This window comes from Aythya marila (assembly GCF_965140915.1).
Source record: "Aythya marila genome assembly, chromosome: 21".
Taxonomy (NCBI): Eukaryota; Metazoa; Chordata; class Aves; order Anseriformes; family Anatidae; genus Aythya; species Aythya marila.
In genome coordinates this window covers 6,245,865-6,271,685 of record NC_139062.1, presented here as the reverse complement: position 1 = coordinate 6,271,685, position 25,821 = coordinate 6,245,865, and the positions used below count along the sequence as shown (strand labels likewise).

Here is a 25,821-nt window from a genome sequence, read left to right as displayed (position 1 = left end):
CGTAAATAACTGAAGGGAGGATGCAAAGACAGAGCCAGACTCTTTTCAGTGGTGGTCAGTGACAGGCCAAGAGGCAGTGGACACAAAATCAAACATGGGAGCTTTGCATGAACATCACAAAGCACTTCTTTACTGTGTGGGTGACGGAACACTTGCACAGGCTGCCCAGAGATGTTATTGAGTTTTCATCCTTGGCAACTTTCAGAAGATGCCTGGATGTGGTCCTGTGCACCTGGTTCTATGTGACCTTGCTTGACTGGGGGAGATTGGCAGTGTTGGACCATTCTTACCCCAAACGTTCTGTGATTCTGTGATTATCAGTTTAGCAAGTCAGTTTGGGGTTTCTGCACAAGCTTGAAGCTTCCAGGATGTTTCCCACAGGTGACAGTGGATCAGTGGCTAGGCAGGGAGCCCACCCTGATGAAAGCTCTCCTCTGCTCTGAATATACTGAGCTACTCCCTACAGCCCCGATTCCCAGGTTCTGTTGGGAAATGCAGTCCTCAAGATTTAGTCTGCAGTAGACTTCTACAAGGTACTATAAAACTGAAGCTTTCAGTCCCACTCCTGCCACTTCTTTCTTGGTTTCCTTTGTTGTTTCTTTTTTTGTGTGTGTGTGTCCGTACTTCTCCCATAAATACAACCTTAAACTGTACAATCTTCCTGTTATTAGAAATCTCATAAAGCAAATACAAAATGGAGATTTGGTTCCCTTCTTTAACCCTCTCTTACACAAGAGAGAAGGAAGTAGACAGACTACCAAAGATAAATAAATAAATAAATAAATAAATAGAGTAAAATAAAAACACCCCCCAAAAAAACACAAAATTGTCATGAGCTTTTATTTCATGTACAGTAGCATACAAACATGGGCAGACTCTTTCTTCACAATATTGCCACCAAAAACACACACACCACACAACAAAATAAAATGACAAAAACATAAATCCCGTCAAGTCAATGTTGACTTAACAAACAGGAAAATCCATTGAAAGAAGGGAACTTCTATATAACTATGAGGAAAAGGTTACTAGCTACAGTGCTTGTCCACCTCTATTCCATAAATTGGCAATAAACTATTAGTACAAGTAACAGATGGAGAATTTCCTGGGTGTGAAAGTGTAGCTAAACACTTCTAACTTGTCCCCAAGTTGCATGCTACAGTTCTGTTACAAACGTACACATACCACATGCAGACCTACTGGCACAGGCACTTATCCAACCAATTGGATAGTATGTGCTGGAAAAGATTATAAACCTATGCTGCTAGGGGTATGTGTGTAGGAGAAGGCAGATCACAGGTAGATTTAAATATTAAAAGGGAGAAGACTACTCAGTTTGACCCATCATGTTCCAATCCAGATAAAATAGTGAAAGCCAAAACAATGAACCCAGAAATTTTTCACTCCAGTCAAGCGTGACACAGCTCATGTAGACAGAGGCACAACCCAGGAAGGGAGAGCAGTCAGCTCAAGAAAAGGCTCAGCTCAGGGTGAGACGATGCTTCCTCAGCATCTCAGATAAGGCTTAGTCTTCTTGTTGCCAAAACTGCCCTGTTGGTATTACCTGATTTACTTCAAGATTCCCCCTAGCATGTCTATGTGAGGCAAGAGCTTCAGTTTGACTATAGTGGAGGTGGAGACTAAATATTGATTTTTGAGAGTATGTGATCTTGCAACACAAATGCACAAACTTGGCACATCTTCTTCGGATTGTTTCATCCTTTTTCAAAAGCACCCAGAGCAGGCAGCATTGGCACAGATTTCGCACAAATCAGCGTCTCTGACAGCCATGCCTGTTAGAGAGAAAAGAACGTGTTTCACTGGGATAGCAAAGCAATATATTGGAGAGCAGAGCCACACATCAAGTGGCTGAGAGGTTCCTTTCTGTTGCTGTTCAATGAATTTTGATGTCATTGAAGTTATTGTTGACACAAGAAAAACTAGTTCTTGAGAAAATCTTGCTTAAAATAATGAGATCAAACCTGAAATCACCAGGAGAACAATGGTAACATGTGGAAACAAGAGAACAGCAGGGCATCTTGTGGGAGGGTGGTGAGGATGCTACCTTTTTCCGCTAAAGTGGCTAAAGTGGCTTGTAAAATCACAGCTTTAGTCATATTGGCAGCATTTCTTCCTAAGGTTTCCACTGTATTGTACAGTAAGTTAATAAAACATAATAAAATTATATATATATGTATAAACTCTGGCTCAAGAATCACTCCATATGCCTTGGAGACACAAAATGCTGAAGACTAATTCACCTCATCTACATCTCACACCTCTTTTAGGGTATCCAGAAATACACAGCTACTTGGAAGAAACTTTTGTGGGTTTTGTGTTTACAACAGCGTGGTCTGCACAGGCTACAATTAAGCACCATAGCAGTGGTGCTACGATTTCAATATTTGAGGTTGAAAAATGTGATTAAAAAAAAAAAAAAGGAAATCATCCAATATGAACTACATACTCAGCCTCTCGAAAATCATGGGTGCATCTTCTCTTTTACACACAGCTTGGAACTCCTCAGGAAGATCTTTCTCGTTGCATGGAGAATAGGTAGTCTTTGAAACCACCATGCGAGGATTAATGCTTCTGTTCTCATCCATGAGCTCCTTTAGCTTCTTCACGGATTCAAGGGAGAATTTCAAGTCGCCATCCTATGTAGATAGAAGAAGAAGAAAAAAGAATAGAGGCAACAGGGAGTTAGTCCTTAGGCAAATGTATTCCATTTCAACTGAAGACTGCTAAACTGGGAGCTCTCTCCACATACCTCTATTATAGGGAAAAGGGAATGTTGGAACAAAGCTTAAAGAAATTTGGGTGCTCAGTGAAAGTAAAGGGATCAGCAATTCAATACATACACCCTTCAGAGCAGGAAGACCTGGCTGGCTTGTCAGGGTTTTTGTTAAGCACCTCAGTGGATGGAGGCACAATTAGTGCATTTCCCACTCTTGTGAGAGAGACACATAAAATCTAAGATAGAAGGATATGGATTGAGAAACGTCAGCCTAGAAAGGAAATGATTGGGTGATATGTCATAGAAATTTACAAAATCATGAGCTGAATGCATGTGAATGAGGATTTATTTTGTTCACTCTTTCTTCTAATACATTAGTAGAGAACTTCAGGTCTTGGCTGTCACGTGGCATGCTCAAAACAGAGAAAATTCCTGCGTATTCAACATTAAGAGCTGAACCTGCTCATCACAAGATACTGTGGCGAGTTTCCATGAACTTAAAACTCGTCCATACGATTTACGGAACACAAGTTGAGAAAAACTCAATACATCGCTTCTGACTCAAAGATCATGCCAAAGCTTTGGGAAGCTTGAAGTGTAAGTATTACTCTTCAATAAGGAAGTATTACTCCATGCTATATACTGTTTTATCCTTTGTGTCTGTTAATGTCCATTCCCTCACAGTTTCAAGAGAATCACTGTTGAGGTAATAAACTTAAATTGAACGTGTTGCAATTGTTAAATACATATAATCTGTGTTAGTATGTAGGCAATCACAGTCTGGCCTAAAAGAGGAATAAGCATTTTCAATTTGTTATTTAGCATTTGCTTTATCCTTGTTTAATGAACAAGAAATAATCAGAAGTATGATCAAGTGACACCTACATATTCAAAGAAATGAATTTAATTGAGCCTGCTATGGCATACGATCAAATGTTTTTTGCTTCATAGTCTCATTAGCTTGATGTTCAATTGTGTGAGAGTGTTTTTTTTTGGGGGGGAGGGAGAGGTGTTGGTTAAAGAATACTAATAAAAAAACAACCATGGACATGCATTTATTTAACAAGTCAAACTCTTTTTTACTCCCAATTAATTTATGATTTTTCTCAGAATAGTTTATCAGACTGGCTGATTGTGAAAAGTTAATTATTTAGAACTCAGCTCTAAATTCAACTATCAGATGCAGACTCTAAAAGCACAAAACAGAGAAAAAAAAGGAAGAATTTCCACGAGAATAGTTCCAGAGAAAGCAGAAAGGGGTGAAGCGAGCTTTATTCAGTCCTTTCACATAGGATTTATCCTTATTATCACTGCTTAGTAAGGATGAACATTTATGAGAGATAGATTTATGAGGTGCATTTATGTCCTGGTGACAAAATAAAACAAAACAAACAAACAAAAACATCAACACCATCTCAGAAGAGAAAAGTGTGTCAGCGAGAGCTGAGTCTGAGCAGCGTCTTCTCTCCAAGGTAACAGTGCGTGCTGTTCTGCTGAACTAGCAGATTTTATCACAGAAATAGTCTAAGCCAGCACTTTAGGTTTTTTTGTTTGTTTGTTTGGTTGGTTGGTTGGTTGTTTCTTGAGTTTTTCTGGGTTTATTCCACAATTAGCTAGCCATCCTCTTCCAATTTTCATCCCAGTAATTCAAGATCTGTGCAAGGAACTGTCTAGATACTGATATTCAGCCTTTAAAAACACTCTACAAAATCCAATAAATATTGCTTGTGGCTTGCAAACATTTTGTTAAATCGATGCTTTCTGTGACATAGTATGGGAAAGGGAAGAAAAGTCTTGGAAAGATTTTTCAGAGAAAAGTATATAAGCCAACTTTGTGCACTGAGTTAGTCAGACATCAGGGAAATTAAGTAGTCCAGCTGAAAAGAGTGCAACACACATGCACAGTACACGTGTGTCATGTCCTATAAGAGGCAGAGAAAATATAAATGTAGTGATTAATGAGGAGAGCATTTGAATTACAAAGAGGAGCTACAACTTTGTACATTTTTACCTCAACCAGAAACAGCTATCCTCATTTGGTTATTTTCTACAGTTCCAAGTGGAAATTTGATTTTTTTTTTCCTTATGTTGGAAACTATTTTTTCACTCCTTCAAAACCTACCATGCACACATAAAGAGAATCAACTATTGCTTAAATAATATTAGCCCTTTTGTTACTCCAAGGATGTCATTTACAATGCAACCACACTGGAATCTCCCAAACTGGTTCTAGGGATGAGTGCAGATAGATCTGGGAATACCCAGACAGGAATATCAGAGCAGTGATATGGCTGGTGAAGCATGATGTTAGAAACACCCGGAACATTTTACAGACAGAAAAACTGAGCAACATGGACATGATGTCAGACAACAATCTGGAGAAAAGAAAAAAATCAGCTCTATTAATTTAGTTCAACATTCCTGTTGTAGCTACAACTCTTCATACAATACAAATATATCACTGAACTTGAAAAAAAAAAAAAAAAAGGCAGAAAACTCACCTGGACATAGACTCCCTGGGAGCTGTGCACCAGTGAAAGGAGTATAAGGACTGTAAAGGACAGAAAGCCTTTCATAGCACCTGCAAAGTGTAGCCTCTCCTAGCCTGAATATATTTTCTCTTGCTTTGGTATTTCACTGTCCTTCCTTTGTGTCTCTCAGATTTGCTCTAGTTGTCAGAGCGCTATCTCCCCAGTGCAAAAAAAATAAGCTTTATAAAGCCTTCACACAGCACTTGCTTGGTAATCCATTAACCTAAACTCCTTATAGGCATACAATAAACCTTCAGTGGCCTACCAGTTATCTACTCCTTGGAAGAGCAGGACAGTCACACCCAGGCAAATACTGGTGTTTATGACTCTCTCCCACTTTCAGAAACTGGCCAAGACAGGCAAGAAAATCACTGCGGCCTCCGGCACATAAATAGGAAACGTTGGTCTTAGTTCTAACACAGCATCCAAAACCAAGCCTCTATGTGGGGAATGGATGGGCAAAGATGGTCTTGGAGGTCATTCCCAATGTTAATGATTCTATGATTCCATGGCTTGGAAGCAGACAAATTAATAAACAATTAAAGAAGTTGCTCTCTTGCACTGATTGGTGGCCAGTCAGTTCTGAGCTGATTGCTGAGCACGCAGTTCTCCTGGGACTGCAATCCTCAGAGGGGAGCAACGCTCTGGAGCAGATGAGCGCAGGGTGTGCCCGAGTGTCAGCACATCCACGGTGTCATCTTGCTTCTTGCAGCACCTAATTAAAACGCATGCATTACAGGGGTTGCCATTAAAGATAACAACCTCCAATTTGCTGCAATGCAACAAATCTGTTTCTCTGTGGCTTTCAATCTTATCCAGAAACATGGAAATAGCACGTGGATATTTATCTTCTCTTATTCTCTAATAAGCAGACATGGACTATTAATGAGAGTTTCTCAGTCCCCTTGGGCCCTGGTTTTACAGGTTTCTGGGGTGCCCTCCTAGTGTCTCTCCCGACCTTTCCTCTAGGCTCCCTTTGGGTACAGGAAGGCCGCTATAAGGTCTCCCCAGAGCCTTCTCTTCCCCATGCCACACAACCCCGATGCTCTCTGAATATTGAGCAGTTTGGCTAGAGCACTTGCTGGTGAAGAGCGAGGCAAAAAAGTGGTTGAGTGCCCCAGCTTTCTCCTTCTCCATTGTAGACAGGCCTCCCATTTCACTCCCCATGGAGGTACAGTTTCTTTTATCCTCCTTTGTTGTTCTACGTAGTTAAAGAAACCCTTCTTGTTATTTTTTTTACATCTCTAGCCAAATTCACCTGCATCTGTGTTTCAGCTTTCCTAATTCCCTCTCTGCTCTTCTGGGCCATGTCCCTTTAATATTACCAGGGGAACATCCCTGCTTTCCCTGCCTGTTCATTTTGGTTTTGAATTTCAGCTTGGCTAAGAGCTCTTGACTTAGCCAAGCTAGTCTCCTGCCTCCCCTGTCCAACTTCTTGCATGTCAGAATCGAAAGCTCGTGTACGTTAAGCAAAATGTCTTTAAATATCTCCCAGCTATCATTTGCTCTTTTATCTCTGAGGGCAGTTTCCCAAAGGATCCCACACACTCAAGCCCTAAACAGCCAAATATTTACCTTTCTGGCTTTTATAGTCTTGACTATACTTTTTACCTGTTCTGTACTACCTGTCCTGTACTCCTGTGATCACTCTAGCCCAGGCTACCTCCAGTCTTGACCTCTCCAATATTTTCCTGCACTTCCCTAGCTGAGATGCTGGTGTGGTTACACTGCCCTGCAGTAAATTATGAACCTTTTGATGGGTATGGGACATAAAGTTGGGAGCCAAGTAACGGTGTGATGTGTTTTGCTACCACATTGTACATCTTAATAGAAATAGGAAATAGAAACCGAGGTGCTGTGCCAGGCATGAAGCTGCTGTCCCTGGCAGTGTCTGTGTGCAGGCAGGCTGGACTCTGCTCTGTGCAGTCAAGAAATACTGAATACAGGGTTCAGTAGGCCACGGGAAGTGGCAGTGCTGTGGATAAGGAGGTGCAGCAAAGAAGGCTGGCTTGTGAGGGATCCTGGCATGGTGGTGGTGCTCCCTGTGTAGAGGTTCACCCATGGATCAGTGTTCTCAGTGTCAGAGTTAGGCCTTTTTACAGTCACTTCCCTCCTTGAAGATGGGAATAGCATTTGTTTTTTTTTCCAGTCATCAGGGATTTCCCCATCACTGTGGATGTGAAGTTTGCTTAGCTGATCTCTGATCCAATCCTCTTTGACCAAGAGAAAGTCCTCCTTTCTCTGCACTTCCTCTGTCATTTCTTGTGTCTGAGCTTCCTGAGTGCTGATCTTAGCAGTAAACACTGAAGCAAAAAGGAATTCAGCAACTCTGCCTTCTCCACATCCTTTGTCACCAGGGCACCTGCCCCATTCAGCAGCGGGCTGACATTTTCCCCAGTCTTCCTACTGATATATTCAAAGAAGCCTTTCTTGTTGCCCTTGACATCCCTTGCCAGATCCAGTTCCAGATGGGTCTTGGCCTTACTTGTCACATCCCTGCATACTCCAGCAGTGTCCCTATATTCCTCCCAAGTGACCTGTCCCTTTTTGCACATGCTGTAAACTTCCTTCTTCTGTCTGAGCTTCACCTGGTGCTCCCTGCTGACCCATGCAGGTCTCCTGCCCCCTTTGCTTGCCTTCTTGCTCATAGGGATGCACCGATCTTGAGCTTGGAGGAAGTGATTCTTGAATACTGACCGGCTGTTTTGGACCCCCCTTCCTTCTGGGGCCCTAACCCAATGCATGTGTGTGTATAGAAATGCTTCGGATGTCTTTCATTAAACTCAGCCCCTTGTGGGACAGACTGAAGGGCCTCACTAGCAAGCAGTTCCTGAAAAATCAGCATGCAGTCCCATAGTTTACCACCAGTGGGCTTAGTTTTGTCTCTTTCCCCCTTCAAATCTAGTTTCAAGCCCTATCAATCAGCCCAATTGGAGCCATGTATTGATCAGCACGGTCTGCCCTTGGCTGCCTTGAAGGGTCCTCCATGAAGGGAAAGCCCTGCACGCTGCGATCCCCAGTTCTGCTGCACAACGCGTCTGCCCCGGAGCCAATCGCCCTACTGTGTCTGAGGGAGTTCTCTAAAAATGGAGCAGCAATTTTCCCAGAAGAACCCCCTTTCATAACTGTTTCCCTTGCAACTCAGGTCGGAAACTCATTTCCTTTGTACCACGGTTGACTGTGATTAAGATTTTCTTGTATGTGCTCTAATAATTTGTGCGACTCCTTGTGCTGCATTTGCTTCTTCACTAATGTAAGGTTCATTCCAATGGGCATACGCAAAACTCAAGTTATATAATTTGATTTTTAACATTTGATGAGAGGTAATCGGAGCTAAGTAATAAAGTCACATCCTATAATCACAGTAAAATTACAAATACAGATATTGAAATGATTCCTTGTATGGACAAGAAGGGCACTGCCTCCTTTCTCCTTCCCCTGCCTGCCGTGGAAGATACCAAGCCAAAGGATTATGTCAATTTGCAAGTATTGAAACCTGCCCATGAAAAGAATCAACCTACACAGCATTAGGGCCTTCCAACGTGTTTTATGATCCCTGATATTGCTAATTTTAATTGCAAGAATCCAGGCAGTCTTTTAGGGCAACAAGCTACAGCAAAACTCCATGGTCTTACACACAGCCTGTGGCAACCTTAGTCCTCTGTGTTTGGAAAGTGCTGCTGTCCACATTCCCTACTATAGAAGGGACACTGAGAGCACCTTCATAGTCTTAGCAAATCTAGGACCATTTTCGGTTCAGGACAATTATCTCTTCCTCTTGTGCATTTTGAAAACTGACCACTGAGGCACATCAGATTTCCCTCTCCAACCCCACTCACCTGGGCCATGGTGTCCCAACAGGTGAGAGGGCAAACACTGCTCTAAAGAATTTCCTGCCCAGGGCACAGCCCTCTCAATCCCAGAATCCCCACAGCTTGCAGGGTTACAACCACCACCAAAGCTTTCTTCCTAATTCTTCCTAATTCTCAGGCTGATTCGCTCCACGTACAGAGGATGTGCCTGGTACAGCTGGCTAAATGCTGCTGCACAGCCACAGGTGCTGGGTTACTCACAGCCCAGCGCTCCGTGGGCATCACTGACCCATGGCAGAGTGGGTCAAGAGCACAGCCATCAGTGGAAGAGCACCCGGCAGGCGCTGCTGGCAAATAGGTTGGCACCTGAAGAGACAAAATAAATACTTGGAGGAATGGGCAAGGTGACCCAGGCTTAGGAGATGTCTGAAGGATGATTAACTGAGGAACTGCCAATCACAAACACCATTATATTGACATATTGAGTACGTGTGATCAGGATTCCACCCACACTCACATTCGTAAAGTCGTCAGTGGGTCCTGTGCACTGACAGTCCTGATTTTTGAATCCCTTGGAGGGGAAACTCCAGCATGCACACGTCTCTCAGCTTCTGAGTTCCAGAAAATGCCATGTCTCCAGGGGGTCTACGCCATTTCTGTGCGATGTTCTACCAAACTTCAGCTAGTCTAGTAATTCCACAGAAACACCAGAGCTGGAAATTATGGGATAACCTCTCAAGTTGGGAAGGGTACTTTCTACTCCCTGCTCTTCAGGAGCTTAGATTTATTTATACTTGCACTGTCAAACAAGCTGTGTTTGACACATACGGAGTGTTTACCTGCAGAACCCCCACAAGTGCAGATTTGGTCTCACTTTTCATGACTTGTCATTAAAAAAGTCAGCCATTCATGGTTGACCTTTTGGAATCCTGGCCTCGGTGAAAACTGGCAGCAGCTCAGACATAAACAACAATGTGCTATTGTGCTTCCTCCATAGTTCTTTATCTCATTTGTTTTTTTCTAAAGACTGATCACTTTTTAAATCTGATCATTTTATATTAAAAAAAAAAAAAAAAAAAAAAAAAGGCAAGGGCCTACAGCTAGGCTTAGCAAGCCACAATTAATACATAACTCAGAGCCCTGCCACAAGCCCTGTGAAAATGGAGAGATAGAGAGCCAAGAACCACATGAAGTTAAGAGCACGCACACCAACGTGGCTGACAGTTGCATGTAGTCTTCCAGAAGGTGTGTCAGGCTCTAAACTACTTTGGGAGCGAGGCCTGAGCTCTCTCTGGTGTTGGACGGGCGTAATTTGCGAGAAGCTGTGGTATTCAACGCAGCCATAGCGCCACCAGAAGAGCACAACACTGCATGCCGCCAGGCTCCCGGAGCAGATTGCAGGCACAGGGAGGCAGGACAGGCTCCAGGCAGGGTGAGACCTGTCTGCCACCACGGAGATGGTGTCCAAGGGCTCTGAGCCCAGCTAAAGCCCTGGCACACCAGTGGCGTGCTGTAATATTATGGCTGAGCACAGCCACAGTGGGGTCTTTTAACATCATAGCTGTGCACAGAGTCGCAGTATGTGGTAACACCATGGCCAAGCATCAAGTCACCACAGGGCCTTGTTAACATTAGTGCTCAAAAGAAAGTCACAACAGGACCTTGTGACCTCGTGGCACAGCACAGAATCACAGTAGGTAACATCATAGGGCTGCAGTGTCACAGAAGGGCCTTGTGACATCAAGGCTCGGCCAAGAGTCATAGAGGATATTAAAAGCCTGACACGGTGTAAAGCTGAGCTTTGTGACCTCAGTTCCCAGCACGAATTCACAGTGGGATTTTGTAAAATCATGGAATGGCAAAGAGTCACAGCCTTTGGATACGATGCCATGGCACAGAGTTGCACGACGGTGTTGTAACATCACGGCCGAGGACAACGTCACAGTGGGTTGCTGTAACATCATGGTCACGCACAAAGTGCAGTATTGTAACATCATGGCCCAGCAGAAAGTCACAAAAGGGCCTTGAGCCCTCACAGCCCAGCACGTAGTCACAGCAGGTTGTTGTAACATCACAGCCCATCACAGCAGGGCCTTGTGACCTCCCAGAACAGCACAGAATTGAGCATTGTAACATCACAAACCAGTACGGTGCCACACGAGGGGCTTTCTGACCTCGTACCCCAGCACAGAGTCCCAGTTTGGTGTTTGGTGGCAGAGGACAGAGTCACAGTGGGGTCTTGTAACATCATGGCCCAGTACAGCATCACAGGGTGGCACTGTGACACCACGACAAGGTTTAGGGTCACAGTGGGGCTTCCTAACATCAGTGCCCACCACAGACTGACAGGAGGCCCTGCAAAGTGTCACAGGGCAGTACTTACTGTAACATCATGCCTCCAAAGAGCGTCACAGCAGGGCTTTGTCGTATCACAACCTGACACAGCCACAGTGGGGCGTTGTATCACCACGGATCTGCAGGGCTTTGTGAAGTAGCCACAGCTTCATAGTGGGACTGTGTAATGCCATGAGCCAAAAGAGTCAATGCAGAGCCTTTGGACATCATGTCCTGGAAGAGAGTACGAGCAGGGTGTTGTAATATCATGGCCCAGCATAGTGTCACTACAGGGCCTTGTGACTTCACGGCCCAGCACAGTCACAGCGGGGCGTTGTATCATCACAGCTTTGCAAAGTGTCAGAGCGGGTCTTCTGACCTCATGGCCGAGCACAAAATCACTGTGGGGCATCGTAATATCGTGGCCAAGGACCAAGTCACAGTGTGGATGTGTAACATCACGGCCATGCATAGTCACGGCGTGGAGTTGTACCGTCATGGCCCAGCACAGCCTCACAGCAGGGCCTTTGGACATCACAACGCGACAGAGTCCCAGTAAAATTTAGGAACATCAGTGCCTGGCACAGGGTCACAGGAGGGCCGTGTAATTTCACAGACCAGCACAGAGCCACAGTCGGGCATTGTAACATCATGGCTCATCTTTCTCTTCTCAGCCCTGGGGAGGCCACACGTGGAGTATTGTGCCCAGTTCTGGGCTCCCCAGCACAAGAGGGACACATTCAAAACCCCCCTGGACACATCCCTGTGTGACCTGATCTAGGTGTTCCTAAGGATTGGATTAGATGATCTTTCAAAGTCCCTTCCAATCTCTAAAATCTGTGTTTCTGTGTTTCCCAAGGACCCTTCCTCTTATCTTCTGGTCTCTGGAGACCTCACAGGGCTCTCTAGTACACTCTTGAGCACACTGGAGGCCTCCAGTGGCCCTCCGCTTCACACTAGTACCTACACATTTCCACCGGGGCCACACAGTGCACTCTACCTACCCCTGAAGTCCTCCCAGTGACACCCAGTGTCCTTTAGGATGCCCTAGAGGCCTCCCAGTGCAGCCTCCAGGCCTCCTGTGGCCTTCCAGTGTTCTCTGGGACCTTCTGGAGGCCTTGCAGGGCCTTGCAGTGTACCCTAGCACACCTTGAAGGGCTCGCTGGACACTCCAGTGACCTCTACAGCCCCCTACAGCCACCCCAGTGCCCTCCACTGTGCTCTACTGCCCCCAGCAGGCCTCCCAACACTCCCAGGGCACTCTAGCATCCAATACTGGTCTCCCAGTGCACCCCAGAGGCCTCCCAAGGAACTCCTGTGCACTCTAGGGTGCTCTGGGAGCCTCTTCTTGCACCCTAGAGGCCTCCCAAGGACCCTTCCTCTTATCTACTGGTCTCTGGAGGCCTCGCAGGGCTCTTTAGTGCACTGCAGGGCACACTGGAGGCCTCCAGAGGCCCTCCATGCCACACTAGATCCTGCACATTTCCACCAGGGCTACACAGTGCCCTCTAGCTCCCTCTGGAAGCCTCCCAGTGGCACCCAGTGTCCTCTGGGATGCCCTAGAGGCCTCCCAGTGCAGCCTCCAGGCCTGTATCAGATGCTCTAGGTTTGGATTGACACAGAGACCCTGGGGGAGCCACGGGCTGTAACCACAGAGGTGAACCCCATTTTACGTCTCCCCTACCCTTTGCTCAGAGATGGTTTCCAGGCCAGAATCACCCATTCATCTCCTAGGAAAAGCAAGACAAAGTTGTTGGAAAGGGGATTAGAACATTAGATCTTGGTAAAGAGACAAATTTCTGTTCATTCCCTGCGCTCGTATTCCAGTTTCCAGCTGGAACCACAGGCAGCACACAAGGGACAAAGGCTCCTCCTCACTGCTCACTCATGCTCTGGCGCTGGTAAATGCAGAGATGTCACAGCTCTCCAAAATCGCAGCATATTTGTGCCTGGGGCAGGCAGCTGGGGCAGTGGGATAGGGCCTGGGGCTCACCCGTGCATCCCCAGAAGCATCCTCCCAGGGGAAGCGTGTCGACGAGAGCCGGCTCTGTCCTACCCTGGGACTACAGTGGGGGTGCACCCACAGCTCCGGTTTGTGCCAGGGTCAGTGGCGCTGGCACTGGTCTCCTCCAGCAGAAATTGCAGCTTTTCTTTGGAAAAGAAAAAAAAAACAAAAAAACTTCAAGTAATAAAAAATAAATAATAATAATAATAAAAAAAGATATCAGGCTTTGCCAAGTACCCCAAGGTATTGGCTCTGAAAGGTGAGGTGGTAGTATGGGGTGCCTGACAGCACTTAAATATTCAGAAGTGTCTCCTGAATGAGGAGAAGGGACGGAGAAGCGAGCAGGTCATGCTGGGTCTGCCGACTTCTTGCCTCCCGCCTGCCAAAAGGCAAGTTGCTCTGGGTTCACCCAGGGTTGCCCCTGCAAAGACTGAGCCCAAAAGAAAAAACAGAGTGGAGGGGCAAGACCCCTAGCTGTCTGAGCGAGGCTGCAGCCCTTTTTTCCCTTGACATCACTCCCTGGCTGTGGATGACTAGAAAACCACCCAGCAAGTCCTTTTCATGCCTCTGGCCGCTTTCTGAGAGGGCAGCTCTGAGGTGCTGAATGCAGGTTTTGTTGCTCTTTATCTGGCTATGCAAAATTCGTCTCTTATCAGCCGACACAGGGGATGGAACCCCGTGCTCGGCGGTGCCTGCTGGGCTTAGCTGCAGATTGCTGCTGACCTGCAAAGAGAACACGGGGGGCTCCCACGTTAGCAGAAGCAGCGGCCGAGGGGATGCAGAGCACGGTGCTGGCAGAGAGGGAAACTCTGTCTGCCACTTCACGGAGTTTAGACCGGATCCCTGTTTCCATTAGGACTGTGTTTTCATTTCATTTCATCTCCTCCTTTCCCCCTTTCCAGCCCCACCTCCTCCGAATCAGCATTTCTGCATCCTTCTCCGTGCACACCAGAGCAGCAGGTAAAAGGCTGCCTGGCACCTGCAGGCACACACACACACACCCCTGGACGCACCTCTGCCAGGGGACGGACACCTCCGGGCAGTTTCCCACACCCCTGCGTGTGGCATCTTCCTCTCCATGGGCGATCTTGGCTGGCAGCATCCCCGTGCCTGCCTCAGGGCTGCTCTGCCTCTCCTCGCTGCCTCCCGCTGCAGCAGCAGAGCTCGGGCACGGAGGAGCTCAGCAGAGCCCCGCTGCCCCAGGGGACAGAGCTCTGCGGGTGGGCAAGCACAGCTGGGAGGCACAAGCTGAGTATCGGGGGTCCAAAGCATCCTGAGCATCTTGTGGTCCTCCTTATCCCCCGGTCCAGAGCATCTGGAGCATCGCAGAGCGTCCTGACGCCCAGAGCACCCCACGCATCTCCAGCATCCCGGCATCCGGAGCATCCCCAGCACCCAGCAGCGCAGGGGGATTTGCAGGGATGAGGAAACGCCTGGCTGTGAGTAACGGGGAGGGGAACCTTGCCGCTGCTGGTCGGCTCCTGGGAACGTCTCTCTGCCCTGATTATCGGTGAAAAGAGAGAGCGGGGGAAAGAGAGGGAGAGGAGGAGAGCGGAAAGGAGGGCAGAGAGAGGGAGAGAGGTGGCACTTCTCGCCCTGGGGCTGGCTCCAGCGATGATCACCTAGCGCAGGTGACAGCTGGAGGGAGTCCCCAGAGCTGCAGAGCCAGCCCTGCCACCCGGCTCCCCATGGAGGGTGCTTTGGGGTCCCCCAACGCCAGCGTGCTGGGGGAGCGCTCGCTGCTGGTGGGCAGCAGCTGGCTGGCCGCCTTCCTCTGCTTCATCATCCTGCTGACCACGGCGGGGAACTTCCTCCTCATCCTCCTCATCGTCACCCAGCGCTCCCTCCGCAACACCTCCAACTATTTCCTGGTGTCCCTCTTCATGTCCGACCTGATGGTGGGGCTGGTGGTGATGCCCCCGGCCATGCTCAACCAGCTCTACGGGCGCTGGGTGCTGCGGGGCGACTTCTGCTCCCTCTGGTACGCCTTCGACGTCATGTGCTGCAGCGCCTCCATCCTCAACCTCTGCGTCATCAGCTTGGACCGCTACCTGCTCATCATCTCCCCCCTCAAATACAAGCTGCGGATGACCTCCTGCAGGGCCCTCTGGCTCATCCTGGCCGCCTGGACCTTGGCCGCGCTGGCCTCCTTCCTGCCTATCAAGATGGGCTGGCACAAGCTGGAGTTTGAGGTCCGCTCCCTGAATATCACCTCGCGGGGGGATGAGGAGCAGTGCCGGCTTGTGGTCAGCTTGCCCTACGCCCTGGTGGCCTCCTGCCTGACTTTCTTCCTGCCCTCCGCCGCCATCTCCTTCACCTACTGCCGCATCCTCCTGGCAGCCCGCAAGCAAGCCGTGCAGGTGGCTTCCCTCACCTCCAACGTGGCCACCGCCACCTCCGACGAGGTCACGGCACAGGTAAGGGAGCGAAACAGCCCCGGTGTCCCCTCCAGGAGGACAGCAGGCAGGGCAGGGAAACGCTTCATGCAACCTGGGCTTCCCAAATGCAGCCTGGGAGCTCCTCTCACCCGTCCTGCAAACCCCCAGATGTGTGCCAGGGCTAAGACTGAGCACTTTGCTCTGCTTTTCCCCATCCCAGCCTTGTTGTGGGGTCCCCCAGAAGGAGCAATTACCCCCAAAACTGCCACCACCACGTCTCGGCCCTGAGATGCAGGTGGGGATGGGGTTTGCACATTTGAGCCACGTGCTCAGGGCACTTGTGGTGGGACAGCAGCAGGGAGGCCTCATCTTGCTCTCACAATTCACAAAGAGCCAAGGCTGTTGCTGCCGGCCACCAGCATCGTCTCTCGTGCTCCTGGGAAGCAAAACTTTGTACAGGCAGGTGCCAAAAAGACAGTAAATAAATGGGTATTAACCCATCGGGTGCAGCCGGTGCAGGGAGCACAGCCGGGCACCTTCCAAAGCTTACCGAGAGGAATGAGCCCCTGAATTCCCAGCACGGGGACGTGGATGGCCTCAAGGCTGCAGCCAGGGAGGGGATTTGGCAACTGGAGGGAGAAATCCACCTCCACTGTGGGATGAGAGCAGCTCTGTGGTGTCCTTGGAGGTGCCGATGCCTTGTCCCAGCAATGGTGAGCTCTTAAGCAGCTCAGGAACACGGGAACAGCAGGACTATGAGCAGCAAAATAAAGATAAAGGCAACATGTTCCATGCTGCAAAATAAAAGCAGTTTTGTCTCCCTCTTGACTAGCATCATCCCAGAGCAGTTTAATCTTATCTGACTTTGGGCTCGTAACTCTTGGCCACGGTGAGCGTGAGACATCTGGGGGAGAAGTTTAAGTAAAAGCAAGTACAGAATTCTGAAGGGCGCCTTATTTTGGACATCCAGCTTCTATTTTTGTTACCTGGTCTACCATAGGAACTGCGAAGTACCTCCTTACTCGAGACTCCTGCCTGAACCAGGCTGTGTGCTTTTATAATCAAAACGTGGCTGCACTTGGGGTTGTTTGTATTTGTCCAGGAGAAGGCAACTGCTATTAAATCTAACAGCTTTAATTCCTTGTAATAGGTTTATTGACCTCACATCCCACAGGGAAAATACAAAGTTAATTGCCTTCAAATACCTTGATTTAGCTTGTTCTCTCTCTTTTAAGAAAGGAGCCAGAACTCTGACCCAGCCAGCCCTCCTGCACATGATGAGATGTACCAGACATTCAAAAGGGAAATGAGAATCAAAGGACAAGCAGCCAATACCATTAAAATGTTTGTTTTGTTTTGTTTCCCCCTGGATGCCAGGTTTTTGGACCCTACAACCTAAACCTTCTTTGGGCTTTAGCTCCCTTCAAGCATTTTAAACTGGATTTTTTCTCTTTTTGGGCAGGAAGCAGCAATAGGCCTCACCTAATCACAGCAGAGGGCTGAGATAATCATTTTGGATGGCAAGAACGGGAAAAGGAATGGGTTAGTTATGGTGTTTGTCAGCTGAAACGTTTGGCTTCCTGCTTTTAAAATGCAATTAGTTTGCTGCTCTATCAGCAGCTAGAGATGCCTCTTCAGGGCATGCTTTATCCTCACCGAAACACTGACGGAGATGGCTTTTTCTGTACAAGAAGCATCTCAATGATAAAGTCCCTATTTTACAGGGGAAAATAAAATAAAAACCTCTCAATGTTGAGGGTTTCTATTGCTTCCTCTGCCTGCTTTATGATTCAGGGACTGTGGCATGGGCCATCCTCCTGCCCTGGTGACAAGGGAAGTAATAGCCTTTTTTTTCTGTTTTTTTGCAGGTTTTTGCAGCACCAAATGCCACTTCCCTCGGGCAGGAGGCTGGCGCCAGTGCCAGCAGCTCCAGCCTGGGGTGAAGCAGTCTCTCACCGCCCGTGTCCCGCTGCAGGTTCCCCGTGCCCCCAGCCAGCCCCCGGCCGGCAGCGAGAGCAGGAGGTTCGCCAGCAAGCACAGCAAGAAGGCGCTGAAGGCGAGTCTGACGCTGGGCATCCTCTTGGGCATGTTCTTCGTGGCCTGGCTCCCCTTCTTCATCACCAACATGACGCAGGTAAGCACGCGTTTTGTTGTTTTTTTTTTTTTAACCAGGAAGGGCTGTTTTTCAAAAGCATTTCACAGCTGGGCTCGAGGCTCAGCTGCCTGCAGGTCTCGCCAGAAAGCTGCGGTTTCCTCGGGGAGAAAATCCCTTCAAAAGCAAGGAAAAATGCTGGCATACCTGGGAAATGCTCATGGTCTGGGAAATGCCACTAATCCTTGCCGTGTCTCCCCGCCAGGCAGTGTGCAAGTGCGTCCCAGCCGGCTTCTTCGACGTGCTCACCTGGCTGGGGTACTGCAACAGCACCGTGAACCCCATCATCTACCCGCTCTTCATGAGGGACTTCAAGAGAGCCATGGGCAAATACCTGCCCTGCTGCCGGCGCTCGGGGCAGCCCCGGCCCAGCGCCATCTCCCTCTCCATGAGGAACTCCAACAGCGGGCCCCGCGTGGCCACGTCCCTCAAAAACGTCCTCACCTTGCAGGCCGACACCGACTCCGTCGACTCCGGGGCAGCGGTGGACGAGCACAGCCTCCCGCCAGCCTCTGATGCTGCCCAGGCTCTCCTGGCCCCCCACGTCCGCTTGGTTAATATTTTTGACACGGAGTCTCACGAAGAGGAGCTGCAGCACCGGCAGCTCGGCACGCCGGTGGCCTGAGAGGCCATCTGTGGGGCTGCAGATGGGGGAGGCACAGTTTCAAAGCCTGGTGTCCCAGGTAGAATTGCCCTGGCACAATGCAAACCCTCCGGGAGGACAACCACAAGGCATTTCCCTGCCCGCACTGAGCTCCTCCATACCTTCCTCAGTGAAACTCGCATCTCCTTGGTGCTGTTGCTGAGCACTTCTGCAGGTAGGTTTAGAGCGCAAAGCCACGTTTTACTGCTGAATTAATCTGCCTTGTTTCTCCCTCTTTCTGTCTCTTTACTCACCAATTCCTCACCCTTCTCCACGAGCTGCTTCTCACGGCCTTTTCACAGCCCGTTGATCTGATCCTCGCACCTTTTTGCCTGAACGTCTCCCTGCACTTCAGCCAAGGGCAGGTTCTTCAGCTTCCACTCATACAGCTCAGCACATTCCCTCTAACTCGTGCACGAGGTACACCAAGGGAAGAGGAAACACATCCTGTGACTCATGGGTAACGGGTTTGGGGCTGCTTCAGTCCACAGAACATCGTGTCTGCTTGGAGTTTAATTCTCTCGCCCGACTTGGACCGTAGCTGTCAGAGTTTCCTGTGAAAGCAGCGAGCTGCAGCACGCTGAAACCATCCGGTTTAATCATGAACAGCCTGCACCACGGGGGATTAAATCTGATGCAAAATGTTCAGCACTGCCTTTTGGATATTCCACAAGGGCGTGGGTGTTCGACTTGTTTGTGGCTCTCTGGATATCCTGACAGTAGTAAGGAAATCAGCTTCCCTTCAGCTCTCATCCTACAGCTTCCTATTTTTGGCATGACCGTCGCACTTTGCTCTCGACAATCCACGAGTTTTAAGATGATGCAATTAGAAAACAGACATTTCTGTTCTTCAAACCAGAATATTGACTTCCAAACGATAACGCCACCCCCCTCAACCCTCCTCAGAGCCATAAGCAGGGAGAATAGCGAGCAGCATGGCCAGCGGGCACTTTACAGAAGCACCAGTGAATGCTTGCAGCTAATTCTTCCTCAAGTGCCTTTCAGATGCAGAGTCGGGTTGGTAGTTTGTTGCTGTGCCCTCCCTGAACTCCTGCCCTACTAGCCTTGCTTCAGAGCTCATGATTTTGGTTGTGTTCCTGAAGCCCCCAATCACACAAACGAACATGATGCAGGGAGAAGAAGCTGCATGACAGGCAAAGTCTCATTAGTTTTCTTTCCACGTTGCCCACATATGCTCCAGAACTGAACAAGAAGTGCTTACTTCAATGACTAACTTGACATTTATTTGCTACAAACACACTTGCAGCCGATGGCTGGCCCTGTGGTCAACGATAAATGACCTCAACTCATCACAGGTTCAAGTATCAAACTGTTTAATACATTTTTTTCCTTATATCTGTGGCCAGATATTTAGCTTGGTCCTGGTATCAAGCATGAAGATGAATGTGTTCATCCGTCCACAAATAGTTCTATATAAAAACATCCATGGGCTGTAACTCCAGTTAAACCAGAGTAGAAAAACACACGATGGACTCCCCGGTCCCTCAGGTAACCAGTTCAGCAGACGCAGGCTCCAGGAGATGAACAAAAGGAGCGTGCTGCCAGCACCCAGCAGCACTCTGCAACAAAGCTGTTCACAGACACATTTTCTCCACGAGCAGAAGTTGTTCAGAATTTCAGCTGGTGAACTTCTCCAAGCCAAATTTTAGGAAGCAGCAATACCGTTCTCATCGAGCTACGTCTTTGTGGTAAGGCGTTTGCTTGTGGACAAATCTTCTGATCCGGTTGAGGAATCGTGCCCGTTTCCTACAGCCAACACCACAAGAGCTGACTGCAACGGGCGGGCCCCTGGGGGATCCCAGGACTTGCCTCCAACAGCCCCAGCCCAGCCACGTGCCCATCGTGCGTCGGAATCTGGAAGCTCTGAGCCCTCCTCGGTGGCAGGGCTGGGGCAGAGGAAGAGCCAGGCCCCATACCCAAAGCACTGCCGGGTCACGCTGCCGCCGCGCTGCACCTCAACTGCCCGAGGAACCTGAAGGTAAGGATTGCGGAAAGCTCGGGAGAAAGAGGAGAGGTTGGTAGGAAACCAGCAGCAGGGAGAGGGAGGACTCCATGAAGCAAAAGCAGAAGCTGCGATTGCACTGCTTCCCCTCGCGTGAGTCAATGAGGCCTTCCAGATCTGGAGGTGGGAGAGTATTTATACACAAAGGCAGTTGGTTTAACCTAGAAAAGAACAAAGGTGCTCTCAGAAGGGGGTTTACCCTCTTGCCATACCCCTGCTAAGTTGCATTTTCTTGGGCTGGGCAGCAAAATAGGCCAGAAAAGGGTCTTTTAGGGAAGATGTGATGGAAGATGCATGGCAGGGGATATAAAGCTGCATCCCTCTGGTTTGAGACTGGGGGAGAAGAGAGTGGATGCCAATTCGCTTTATGGAAGGAGGTAGAAATCAAGCAGACTTGTGTTTATCCTATGCCAAGTATTAGTTTTATTTTAAGCCAATTAAAATATGTTTAGACAGGGCTTTTGAGGCTGGAGATGTGTGTGGGACACAAAAACAAAAGCCTCTGTGGGTTGCTGGCTTGCGAAGCCTGGGATGAAGTTTCACAAAGTAATAAATCATGAAAAGCCCACTCTGCTTCTCCTGCTGTCTTTCACCTAGGGACCCAAAGCATGTTTCTAACAGTAATGAGGCCTCAGCTACTCATCACCCTCAGCTCGCAGATAGGGAAACCCTCCTGTCGACTGGAAAGTGCCCAAGCCATGGCAGCAAACCTGCAGCAGAACGGGGAAGGAAGCCAGGTGCCCTCAGCCTTTCGCCTTCCCGGTTAGCAGAGCTGAAGAGTGGACGCTGAGACACGCAGAGCTGGGCACCTGGAAACCAAAATCCAAATCAACCACTGGGGGAATCAGCGAGAAGGCATCAGGCCTTTCTCATCTCTGGGAGATGTCGTGGGCAGCTGCTCCCAAAGCTTGGATCCAGTGACACTCTCTGGGCCCTCAGAAGGGTCTGAAAAGTGCAGGTGCAGTTCTGCCAGCTCCGCTGATACTCCTTCGGGAAGCAATGGATGGTGCTTTCTGAGCGCTTTTCGTGCTGGCTGAGCATCCCTGCCCATCACAGAGCTCCAATTCGCCTCCACACAGGCCAGCTAATGTGTGGGCTCGCTGAGGGTTCTGCTGCCTCTCCTGTCCAGCCAGAGCAGCACCGCAGCTGCTCACAGCCCTCATGTGGAGCCCACCTGCTGCTGAGCACACAGCATCCACGTGTCCATGGGCCTGAGGGATGCCTCTGTGCAGCTGGAGCTGGATAAAATGTGTGTGGCAGCTGGCCTGCGGGGAGCAGAGGAAGGATTGGGGATTCGGTTTGGGGACAGAGAGAGAGAGAAAGAGAGAAAGAGATGTCTGCGCCAGCTCTAGAGGTTCAGTCTGTGCCTGTGCCCACTGCCAGCTCCCCATCTCTGCTCATGTCAGCAGGCACAGAGCTCAGGTGTCCAGAATTCAGGCTGCTGCTGGCCGTGGGTGCCCAGGACCGGTGGCCACCGCCAGCTCCATCCTCCTCTTGCACAGTGTTTTCCTCTTCTTGAGTCTCGCCGCCTGCTTCCTGCTGCGATTTCTTGGCTGGAGGGGGGAAAAGTCCGGCACCAGCCTTCTCCTCCAGCCGACACTCCTTGGTTTTAATGCCCACAGCTTTCAGGATCGTGTCCATTTGCTTCATGTAGTCCAGGTGGCCCTTGACCTACAAGCAAACGAGGAGTCTGGTTAGTGGGGAAGCTGTGGGGAACCCAGCTCAATTCCAGCCTCTGTCCCAAAAGCCTCCACTGCCGTGAGATTTGGTTTCAGCTCGGAAAAGCTGAAAGAGAGAGGTCTGAACAACGCAGTCCTGCATGGAAAAACCCTAACCTTGTGGCACACGCTGCTCCTGGATTACTTTATCTTTGGGGAATGTATGTTTGGTGCTTGGACATTGTACAAAATGGGACTCGGTGCCACGAGGGTAAAAGCGGAGGTGATCTCAGGGAGAGACTCGCAGATAGGAGACGACTTGACTCAGTTCAGCTCCCTGCTCTCTGGTAAATCACATGTCCTCCCTGCGCCTTAGCTTTCTCATAAAAGATTACCTTATTTCAATTAAGATACAGTCATTAGATCAACAGCTACCAAGTGTGTAAAGGTTCCTGGCTGGAAGGTGCTGTGAGGCGCTATGTGAATGTCCACTGAGCTGTCCTTGTGGGCACCATATAAAACTGGGAGGCCAAGAGTTTTAAGTTCATAAACCGAATTAAAGTCAACAGTGCACTGTTTAAAAAAAAAAAAAAAATGACATTAGACTGTAGGGTGATTTCTGTGATAAGATAAACCCTTCTGATGCAGCTCTTGGAATGTGTCCTTCCAGTCAGGGCACAGGAGGGAGAGAGAAAAAAAAAAAAACTCCTCGGCAGTGCTAATTATTGTTGTGTGTTAAAGGCTACCTGGCTGGAAGGGCAGAGCCTGCCTCCTCTGTTTCAGGTGTCCTGCTCAAGCCATGTGTCTGAGGTAACTACAGCCAAGATCCTTCTGCAGACCAGCCTGTAGGTCTCCCTTGCTGTTGTCCTTGCAGCCAAAACACCTTTGGAAATTATTTCCAGCAGTTTAATTCCTTCCTGACCCAGCCAGAAAGCTGTCCCAGGCATCACCTCCTCTTATTTTGCCAAAGCTTGCCAGAAATTAGGGAATTTCCACACCCAGCACTGCAGTCGCAGTTTCCCTGGGATGGGCTGTGCTCACACGGATGGTAAGAGCTCTTGGAAGAGATTTCCAGCACCCCTCTGCCCAAAGGTGCTGCGAGCCTCCTCCTCTGCAAGGGCAAAATCCAGAGCTCCTGGCCCATTGGGTGAAGCAGCTTGTGAGCGGTAACATTTGGAGGCATTAGGACTTGGAGCAAACTAAAGGATTTAATCAGCACATTAGTAATGCAATATGCGACTTTCATCAGTCCAGATGGCTCAACGGGCTCGTGATGTTTCGAACAGATTAGTTCATTAAAATAACCACCGAAGGACGAACGGACTGGCTGTTAAGATGTGTGCACTGTTCTCTGAAGAAGTATGAACCTTTTACTGCCCCACAGGGGAGCCTGGGGCTAAAGAAGGCAACAAACACAGCCCTGGACAAGGTGGAGAGAAGTGAGAAGGCGATGGACTCACCGGGAGGGGTTGCTGAACCTCTTGGTTTGCTGGGTTTGGAAACCCTCCCAGTCATCACACTCCACCTGTCCCGGCCAGTGCTTGAGGATTTGTAAGGGGCTCGTTATGTTACCCACTCAATCAGAGAGAACAAATTCCCTTTGTCACCCTAAGGACTAGATTTTCCTAATTCCTTGGTATCCAGCAGCTTCCACTAAAGCAAATTCCTCTTCCTTGAGCACCAGGAACACTGAGAGGTGATGGGTATGGGCACGCTGAACAGCTGAGCCTTTCCTCACACAGCTGAAAAAGAAGCTGAGACCTCCCAGAAGTCTGCCCCTTACTGCAGATCTACTAACACCACTACATCTCCTCAAAGGAAACTCCCTTCTCTTTCCAGGAGAGTCCTAGGAAGGATTCCACACAGCCAGACAGACGAGAGCACCAAGAAGCTCAATGGTACGTAGGGCTCTTCTCAGAAGTCTGCTACCCTGTGACACGAAGCCCTGAGCCCTCACCAAATGAACAGCCAAGAAAACTCCTTGCTACTTTCTGTGATACCATCTTGGTGGGAAAATTCAGCACCTCCATCTCTCGAATGCCTGTGCTCAGCTGCAGTCTGCAGGGCTGAGTGCTCCTGCTGGGGGGGCTGCGCTGGGGAAGGGATGGGAATTTCCAAGCTGTCCTAAGGGACAATAAAAGTTTTAAAGAGAACTAAACGATTGCTTGAAACTTTGTCAGAGCAAAGTGCAGGAGGAACACCAAAACAAAGGGAATGAAAAAGCACTCTTGTAACCAAAGCAAATATATTGGGGCTTGTTACAAGGAAATGAAAACAGAGAGTTAGGTTTATCGGTGTGCTAAGGTGACTTCTCTCTTACATCTGCTTTTATGGTTGCTTTGACTCATGGCAAGACGCAAGCTGACTGTTTATACCCCTACTTCTGCTGCAGGACTGCAGCACTGCACAGAGGGATCTCCAAAGGCCTACAGCCCACAGCAGTGTTCAGGTGGATCTCTCAATCAGCTGAAAGGAGCCATCACTGCAAACAGTCTGGAAAGGTTTTTAACATTACATCCACCCAGAACTGTCCCAAATGTCCTTGAGCTGTCTCTACAAAATTCAGCTGTCTCTAATCTGTCACCTGTCTCTACAAAACTCACGTGGAACTCATCTTGTTCGTTGCAGTGACCGTCTCTGGTTAGTGGCACAAAAACACGGTTCGATTTATGGGCACTGAAAACAAACCCCTGGGCCTGAAAGCAGCCCGCTGGTGGTCTCTGCATCACGGCAAGGAGTGAGCTCAGATGCTGCTGTCTCTGTTAGTGGGAGCAGTTCCCCGTGGAGAGGGACCGGTAGGTAGAAGTCTTTGCTCATTGCAGAGCCACCTGTTTTAAGATCCTGTTTGGCCGACGTAAGAAACAGCTTCTTCACTGACAGCAAGTGACCAAGGCAAAGAACGTAGACCTGCTCTGAAGCCCAGCACAGGGGACTCTAAAAGCTGCTTGCTTTGCAATCTGTGTGATTTGCAAGAGCTCAGCTGAAAGCCCCCTGGCCTTTCTGCTGCCTGCAGAGAGAGATAAAGGACAGGGCAGCTGGACTCTGCCTCCCTCCTGCTCTCCTTGACAAAAACCCGAAGGATTCAAGGAGAATTGCAGAGGAACAAGTGAGGAATGCAGCACGAGCAGAGGGTTCACAGGTACTCTGCACAGCAGTGCAGGTCATTAACATGGCTGAGAATTGCAGCTCTTTGACTTGCTTTGAGCCTGCTACACTCAAAAAGCAACCCTACCATGCTGGAAAAAATATCCCCAAGTTAACTTTTCTCTCCAGAGCTTCCTCATCTCAGCAGTAAGCGATGCCCATGAATGGCATCACATTTACAGGACTGCTTTCAGCTAGATACTACCTGTTTTAATATAAAACATGACTTTGCACGGAGTGAGAAGAGTTAGCAGAGCAAGCTGCAGTTCCCGAGGCACAGACAATAGCCACAGCTCACTTTTCAGCAGCCCTTTCTTCCCACCAGTCTGTGTGCACGTAATAAAATGCAACCTACCTCTGAGCAGCACATCGCGACGGAGCCAGCTCAGCAACGTTTGCTGTCA

The 25,821-nt window shown here is 48.9% G+C and overlaps 3 protein-coding genes across 4 annotated transcripts in view; 1 reads left to right on the top strand and 2 right to left on the bottom strand.

The window, feature by feature from the left end:
• Positions 1-748: 748 nt before the first annotated feature.
• Positions 749-5,313, bottom strand: LOC309886398 (guanylin-like; the record flags this gene model as incomplete). Its single annotated transcript, XM_082777243.1, has 3 exons — positions 749-1,793; positions 2,468-2,657; positions 5,239-5,313. The coding sequence occupies 3 exons, from the start codon at positions 5,311-5,313 to the stop codon at positions 1,726-1,728; spliced, it is 333 nt and encodes a 110-aa protein (XP_082633369.1). The 3' UTR covers positions 749-1,725.
• Positions 5,314-14,752: 9,439 nt separating this feature from the next.
• On the top strand, positions 14,753-18,738 carry HTR6 (5-hydroxytryptamine receptor 6). Its single transcript, XM_082776761.1, has 3 exons — positions 14,753-15,836; positions 17,773-17,931; positions 18,155-18,738. The coding sequence occupies exons 1-3, from the start codon at positions 15,108-15,110 to the stop codon at positions 18,572-18,574; spliced, it is 1,308 nt and encodes a 435-aa protein (XP_082632887.1). The 5' UTR covers positions 14,753-15,107; the 3' UTR covers positions 18,575-18,738.
• Positions 18,739-19,724: 986 nt separating this feature from the next.
• Positions 19,725-25,821, bottom strand: part of TMCO4 (transmembrane and coiled-coil domains 4) — a 43,200-nt gene continuing 37,103 nt past the window's right edge. Inside the window, exon 14 of one of the 2 annotated variants that reach the window (XM_082776760.1) lies at positions 19,725-22,286. In XM_082776760.1, coding sequence (XP_082632886.1) covers positions 21,972-22,286 — 315 coding nt within the window. In that variant the 3' untranslated portion in view covers positions 19,725-21,971. The remainder of the gene's footprint in view (positions 22,287-25,821) is intronic. The other variant, XM_082776759.1, reaches the window with a different exon arrangement.

Coding starts and splice junctions, on each gene's coding strand:
- HTR6 (XM_082776761.1), top strand. CDS start 15,108: ATGGAGGGTGCTTTGGGGTCCCCCAACGCCAGCGTGCTGGGGGAGCGC. Junction 15,837..17,772: donor CCGACGAGGTCACGGCACAG/GTAAGGGAGCGA, acceptor GTCCCGCTGCAG/GTTCCCCGTGCCCCCAGCCA. Junction 17,932..18,154: donor TCATCACCAACATGACGCAG/GTAAGCACGCGT, acceptor TCTCCCCGCCAG/GCAGTGTGCAAGTGCGTCCC.